Source organism: Triticum aestivum, chromosome 1D (assembly GCF_018294505.1).
Source record: "Triticum aestivum cultivar Chinese Spring chromosome 1D, IWGSC CS RefSeq v2.1, whole genome shotgun sequence".
Classification (NCBI taxonomy): Eukaryota; Viridiplantae; Streptophyta; class Magnoliopsida; order Poales; family Poaceae; genus Triticum; species Triticum aestivum.
The window spans coordinates 4,940,731-4,948,863 of record NC_057796.1 but is presented as its reverse complement, the minus strand read 5'-3'; the positions used below and the strand labels follow the sequence as shown (position 1 = coordinate 4,948,863).

Genomic DNA, 8,133 nt, shown 5'->3' with positions numbered 1-8,133 from the left:
CAATAACCTTGTGGAAGGATGCTGTGAATTTCTTGTATGCTAGGCTTCCCTGATGGCTGCTCTGCTACTGCTAGATGAGGAAATGGCTTCTACAACTGAACTGCACCGCAAGCAGTCGCTCTCTACCGAGAATTGTTAGGCCTGTGGTGTAGTGTAGCGCGACTGCCTACCATCGTCGTCGAGCACCGCTGAATCACATCCCAGGCCGACACAGAGGATCTGATCTGGATTTTGTTCGCTGATGGTCCTTTGGGTGGGTGTCTCCAACAGGCAGGGGTCAGCAGTTTACTTTTATGTTCGCTGTAGCCCAGTAGTGCTGTGCCTATATTTCTGAATCACTTGCACCACATTTCCTTTGAATACGAATTTCCCCCAACCTACTAATCTGGGCCTAACAACTTGTACAAGGTTCCATATCATACGACAATGCAATCCAAAACAGTCTTTTTGATCGACCGCTCAGATGTAGATTATACCAATAAACCACAGCACGTACAGCAGTGCAGCTCAAGCTAAAAAAATGCTGGTTACTGAAGCTAAGTTGTAAGCACTTTGCACAGTGAAGATCCCGATTTTTCCTTGTTTCGACATGATTACCTTGTTGACCGATCTTCATCTCTGTTTTCAAATGAGGCCACGTCATGTTCAAAAGGAAATGGCCGGGCAGGAGAGTGTCAAAATGTTTCCAAAAATACTCAGAATGTTTTGAATCTATTTGCTTTTTTTCTTCCTTTTACTGTTCACACATTAGGTGTGTGTGCACACGGGAGCAAAAACTCCATGTCTGATAGTATGAAAGAGATAGTGGCAGGTTTATGGCTTCCTTTTTTCTATTTTGTTTCTATTTTCTCCCCTCATTTAATTTTTTGGTGACAATACTGTTGGGTGTTTCATTAGTTCAACTGTAAGTGTGAAATACGTAAAGATCCACATTACAGGAGAAAGAGTCTCCATATTATAAATTTACTACACAACCAAACTTCTTTATTTCTCATACATAATAAGACATGATCCCAAACACAAAACCAAACATAAATCTTAAAACAACAACAAACAGTCGGACATGGATCTTTGGATTGATGGAATATCACCAGCTAGAAATCCACGGATTATTTGAAAAGAAAAACATTGACAAGCTCATTGCAAAGCTCCTTCCACAGCTACCCATCGTGGTTGTCCACGTAGTTTTCAAACGTATTACTGGATGGTGGGGCCAGATATAGTGCCCTGGAAAAGAAAAGGAATCCCCTGTAATATCAGCACTGCTACATTTAATAAGAATCTAGGCATTAATGTACTAATAATGAAGTTTATCAAGGAATAATACAATTCGTAATTTTTATCTGAATGACTCGAACTAGCTTTCTTAGTGAACTAGATAGCTGTGCAATTTAAATGCCCATTTGTTACATGACCCGAACTAAGTTGTTATAAGGATATCATGTTCAACTAGATAGATACACTAGAAACAACAAAGCAAGTACATACTACAAATTAAGTAGCTAATTAAACTTGTCTACTTACAGCTGGTTTGACGTAGAAAGCATGAATATTGAGTTCTTTAATACTTTGACCCGGAGGGGGGTTGGCGAGTGCTCTGTACTTGATGGTCCCACGTGCCATAGCAAACTCTCCAGTCCCACCGATAATGGCCATCTCGCCTTCTTGAGCCCGGTTCATCCCCATTACTTCAAATGACGATCCACGGCGTCTGATATAGTTTTGGAGAGTAACACATCACGTATCATATAAAACCGGACAATCTTCAGTATATGAGATCTTGGTAACTGAGAAAACTAAACTTCTAGTCCAACAGTATACATTACCTGGCGTCCTCGAACACCATGCTGAAGTAGTTGAACCAGCCTGGACCGCCTACATCAGCCTGCACATGCATGCCTTTGGTACGGGCAACAATGGTCGCGGTACCGGGGTTTGAACCATCAATCACAGTCCAGTCGTTAACAGCGGTCGTACCAAACCCAGCCGGTTGGCTCGAGGCGACAATTGCTACCTGGTTGGTGCCCGATCCAGCAGCGATTTGGTGCAAGTATAAGCGCAAGTTTATCTCAGACTCACAAGGAATAACGCAAGAAAGGGATGGACTGGCCATGGATAGAATGAAATACAGGACCAAAATGATGGGCAGGACACGGCTAGGACTGCGCATGGCTAGGATTTTGGCTCCCACGAAGATGGTAGGAGGTGTCTACAATAAATTGACTCTTTGCTTTGTTGTTGGCTGCGTGAGAGATACTCAAGAGTCTAGGGGTGCTATTTATAGTGCTGGAGGACTAGCATGTTGGCTCCGTACCCTTAAGGACCAGCAAATGTGTTTGTCTTTTTTTTTTTCATTTTCTTCGGCCGACCTTTCGATTTGGATAGACTATACTTGTGGGGCGGAACAATATCATGTACATGTATCAGCCCTCAGAAAGAACAAAGGTTATGCGTCATTTTCTATTTCTTGTTTTGCCAAGACAGACTTTGGATGAAATATGCTATCAAATTTGAACTTTTATTGTTTGTAAAATTAAATACACCATGCTTGAAGACAAACTATATAGAGAAATAAGACGAAGATTTTATTTGCTGGTCCAATGCAGTCCTCTTGCGAACCCAGCGCCCCAGCCACAAAAATCTCCAAGCGCCGCTGCCGATCTCCGAGCCCGCACCTCAGATCCATTGGCCACCCTCTCCTCTCCATCCTCTCATTGCCTCCCAACGCTGCCGCGCGGCTGCCATGGACGGGGGCGACAGGGTGGTCCTTCTGGTCTTGAGTTCCTTTTGTCTAGATATGGTGGCGCGGTCTTCCAGCGCCGTTGCTCCGGGGATGCATGCGGCAGAGATCCGCACGGGTGTCCTGGGCATGTGGCTCGTCCGGCGTAGGTAGCACAACAGTGAGGGCTCCTCCACCGTTGATGGCTCAGCCACGTAGGGCGGCAGTTTCAGGCGACTGTGACACCACAACGGCTTTGATCGTGAGGTTTCCCGATGGCAGGGACGTCACCCATGGATGACGGTGGAGGTGGATATGACGGTCCAGCTGGGGATTGGCGTGATTTTGCCAGAGAAAGCTTGGTTCAGCCTTTGCCCGAACCATCCACAACGGCGCCCACAGGCGTCGCTACCTCGTTGGAGGCATTGTGGGGTGATTCGCGTTTGCTGCGTGGCTCGAGGGAAATCCTAGATTCAGACTTTACGGGTTGGATGATGGCGAGGTTCCTGCATCATGACCCTCACGGGGGCATCATCTTTGGGGTACTACATCGGTTGGAGGGACAAGTGATTGGCTTGGATGGCTAGGCGCAGGTCTCTGCATGCTTCTCGTGCGGTGACGAATTTTGGCCGCAAGAAGAAGCAGGGTCTCGGCGCCTGGTACTGTTTAGTGGGTAGCGTAGCTGGCTGGCACTGTCCGGCGTCGTGGTGGCGTCAACTTCATTACTCCTGATGATGGGACTACACAAGACGGCGGATTCAGATTCTACATTGTACTCATGCGGTGCAAACTGAGGGTCTACTAGACCGGTTGGTGATACCGGCTAGACGGCAGGTGGCTTGGTGAGGCCACAGGAATTTTTGGTGTGTGTGGCACCAGCTCAGGTCACACCATCAACCTTCGTAGGCCGGCAATTTTATCTAGGAAGTTGGCTTTGGGTTAATTTATGTATTTATTTTGTAAGGCCTTGTTAAGTATGCAAGATAGATGCCTGGGTGCATCGCTTGATGCAGATGCCGGAGTTACCCTCCTAAAAAAAACTCCATGCCTTGAATACAAACTATATATAGGAATAAGACCAAGATTTTATGTGTCTTTGTCTTCTTCAAATATGACCAGGCCCATCAGTCTTTGAAAGTGACACATTACCAAACCATGAAGTGCTATTTTGGATATCATATAGCTACACAGATTATTCTCAGCAACTTGCAAACCCTTCTCCATTGTATTGTCTGTAAAAATATAGATACAACACATGCCTTGAAGAAAAAATTAAGGCAACCGAATACAAAGAGCATCATGGTGTCCATTATTTTGGTGTACAATAAATCTAACCATTTTTAAGAGAGAACCTAACGACCTATGATTTTGTCAGTATTTGGTAACAGTAGATTCTTCCTGATCATTTTTTCTCTGTGTTTACATTGGTCTATAATGTTCGTCAAGACAAATATATACTTCATTGACCCATGTACTGTGCAGAGATGGACACAGTCATAGCACTGTTCCCCTGTTTCCCTGCTGATATGTGAACTCGAACGGGTGTGTATGTGTGTTCACTAATACTAGCATATGGCCACACCTTTCACTTAATGTTATTTCCCAATCAGCCTTTCTGAAAGGATATATAAGGAATCTTTAATTGTGATGCAGTTTTGTAAGCATGCTGGAGAACAAAAAATCAGCATTCTAAAATCTTAACATAAGTTTCACAGTGTTGGGATAATAAAAAAATTGACACGTGATTGTCTATTTAGGGGAGGATTGAGGTGCAGGGAGGGGGCGGAGGAGATCAATTCATCTATTCAGATTAGATGGAGAATTATAGTTACTAATTAATCTATTTCGAAAAAAATCAGGAGCTCATGCAATCCCAATTTCCACGGTCATGCCCATAGTGGGAGGTGCAGGCATAGTTCTTGACCTTGCTGCCGACAGGGTGTTTGCATGAGCCGGCCGAGAGTACCCCTGAAAATAACACGGACAACCGCATGATGCAAAGCTCTCATGAATATTCTTTATGAAGGGCTTAATTTTCTTTTCCGTTTATGAGGGGACTTAATGATGTATACATGCATGAACATCTAGACGAAATCTTGCGTAAAGGACTTGGATAATTTCAAAATATGCATTTCATTTTGACATTTTTTTTATCAATGTCTCTTAACACCTTTCTTTATTTCCATAGCAGCGCACCGACACCCCTACTAGTAGGTAATAAGTAAAATTCAAATTACTGTTGTTGATCCTAGTTTTATTCTGTGTTGTGGGATGCATTGTGGGATGTTATTTTGGGTGAATGCTACAGAACAACCCATCGAGGGAGGAAGTTATCAGGAGCTTCTGTTTGGCATCGTATGCACGAAACCCTTATCCGTTCTAGTTTTAGTTTTGGCGCTACACTCACTGCTCCATTCACTAGACAGTTGGAACTAATAATAACATGCACGACTGGTGCAAGTTCTCCGCCATCCCTAAGTGTGGATGCCGATCTACAGGCTCCACCCTGGCCAATGATCGACCTTGCATGAGGATAACTTCATTGTTGCCAAGCAATCTAGAATTTTAGTATATGTTCTTCATACTGTGAACATTAGTATATGAAATGGTAGCAACGCAACTCACATGAAGAAATAGTGTCCCCTTCATGTGAATATATGCTAGAGAAAATCTATCAGAAATAACAAAACTGAATTATAAAGTTTTACGCTTCTTGCAAGTCGCGTCAAACAAAAGGAATAAATTGACTAAGCCTCTGGTCTTCACATATATTTTAAAAACAGACTGCTCCTACTCCAACCATTTTTTATGGGATTCCTTATCCGCATCTTTTATTATTGAATTTGTTTTTGGCAGTGTTCAAAGCAAGTAGTACTCGAATTGATATAGAAATTTTCTAAGCGATATGGTTCTGTCGTAAGAACATATAGGTTTGGCGATAAGCTAGAGCATATAATTGTTGGCCTTCGCATGTATGCATAGAGTTGGAACAACTCCTGGACACACTGTATTATTTCAACATTTTAATAGGTCCGAGCTACCATATATTTTCTACTAGATGATCACACCTCTAGCGGTTCAGGTCTCATGGATAATAGATTATACGCTAGCTGTGTATAGATAGAGCTGGTTCTCTATCAGGAGCACATGATATGATATTATGTTGTTTGAGCACATGGGGCCAATAGACCATGTCCTAGGAATTACATGGTCTAATATTTTCTACTTCCTGATGTGAAAAGTCTGTGGCAAAAAAAGTAGCAACGCACAAGGCACAAAGTACATAAAAATGGAAAATTTAGCAAGTGGGTCATCTATTTAGATATACACAATGGATAATCTATAAGATATGCAAAATAAGACTATGCTTCTTCTGAGGCTAGTCAAAGAGAAGTAATGTAATGACTAGGTGTTTTTCAAGAGCTGTCCGGTAGAACCCTGGGCAAGCACATGATGCTAAGCTCTCCCCGAGATTTGAATTCACAGGCATAATTTTCCTTTCTGTTTATTAGGGTACTAAATGGTATATAAATTCAAGAACACATATGTCATCTGCTAGAACAAATTGTTGGGAGGAAGTCTTGAATCATGTTCAAAAATGCTTTTCAATTTGGCGAAAAAGATCTGATCAATGTCTCTTAACACGGTTTTATTATTCCGTAGCATCACACGGGCATCGTACTAGCATGCAAGGAAAATTACAAATGTGATTGTAGCCTAATCATGGTTTTATTTTGTGTTGTGCCTAGTGGTATGTTATTTTGGGTGAATGTGACATAACAAACCATTGCGAGAGGCAGTTATCAGGACCTATGTTTTCCATGTACAGAATCCTTACCCATTAAACTAGAAAGATAGTATGGAAGAGCAAATACGCGACCAGTGAAACTTCTCATCCATCATGAATCACCATCCCTAAGCGTGAATGCAGGTATACAGGCTCCACCCTCTCGGCCAATCCTCTGCCATAGGCTGCTGCCAAGCTAGCAAGATTTCAGTAATTTCAGTATTTTGTACTTCATTGTGTGAATATTATTAGTATAAGAAATGCTAGCAACGGAACTGACATGAAGAAACTGCATTGAAAATTTAGCATTGGCTCCTTTATGTGATTGTATGCCCTACATAAATAATCAGATAATAAAAAAGATGCAAAACTATATACAGCTTCCAAGCCAGTCAAACAAAAGGAATAAAATGACTATGCTTCTAGTCTTCTGATATATTTTGTAAGCAAACTACCCCGTGCATTCTTTTAAGAGGGTCCTTGTCCCCATCTTTATTATTGATAATATATTTGGCATCATCGAGGGTAACTTGTACGCCAGTTAATATAGATTGATTTGGTCGTAAGAGCATATACTTGCTGGCATTCACATGCATGCATGGGGTTGGAATAACACCTAAGCACACTGGCCGTATTGCATAAAATATGTAACAGGTCCGAACCACCATATATTCCATCTTAGATGATCACCCCTTCCAGGATTGAACAGCTGTTCAGGTCTTATGGATAATATAGTTAGGCGATGGTACTGTAGAGAAGTGTAAGCAAAGTGTGCTAAGAGAAGCTAAAGCTAAGCCTGGAATGTGAATAGAGAAGCTAACGAAGGGAAAATTCTTGCAATCTTTAGCTTCCCCTACTGACCCCACGGTGTATGATAAGAAACCAATATTCACAGTTGGTACATGACCCTCTCCACATGGGATTACAACAAATCTCGTGTAGGGGCCAATGGACCAGGCCCTGGGGACCAGACAGTTTAGTATTTTGTACATCATGAAGTGAAAAGTTAAGGCAGAAAAGGTAGCAATGTGTGTTGCATGATGGACATAAAATGAAAATTTTAGCAAGTGGGTCATGTATATGTGAAGATACACTCCGGATAATCTGTAAGATATACAAAATAAGACTATGCTTATTCCAAGGCTTGTCAAATAAAAGGAATAAACTGACTAATTGTATGTACTGCACATATTTCTTTTGACTCGACCTACCGCTTCCATACTATAAATACGGACCAGGTCTGCATCCCATAGTACACAGAAAGCCAGAGTCACACAAATATTAGAGTCTCTTCTGGATAGGTAGTCACCACACCCATCCGCTTGAAGCCTAGTATCTTGAAATGGCCACTCCTCTTCCCCAAACATACCTTACTCAATGTTGCTTGCCGTGTGAAAAGGAGCTAAACTTGGTATTGTACTTGCACCAAGTCGTAGGACCAAACGCCAATCAAAAGACAATCATACCAACAAAACCCGGTGAGAGTTTGTTTGGTATCACTGCTGTTAATAACTGGGCCATAGTAAATGCCCCAGATTTCAAAGCAAAGGTCGTTGGTCATGCACAAGGCATTCATGTCATGGCTGATCAACCAAGTGTTGGCTATTACAATTCTTCAACCTTGCGT

The 8,133-nt window shown here is 42.2% G+C and overlaps 1 protein-coding gene across 1 annotated transcript; it reads right to left on the bottom strand.

Moving 5' to 3' along the window:
- Window positions 1-962: 962 nt before the first annotated feature.
- On the bottom strand, window positions 963-2,238 carry LOC123162049 (dirigent protein 23-like). Its single transcript, XM_044579856.1, has 3 exons — window positions 1,827-2,238; window positions 1,525-1,711; window positions 963-1,227 (listed from the first exon to the last, which is right to left on the bottom strand). The coding sequence occupies exons 1-3, from the start codon at window positions 2,168-2,170 to the stop codon at window positions 1,198-1,200; spliced, it is 561 nt and encodes a 186-aa protein (XP_044435791.1). The 5' UTR covers window positions 2,171-2,238; the 3' UTR covers window positions 963-1,197.
- Between the last annotated feature and the right edge of the window lie 5,895 nt (window positions 2,239-8,133).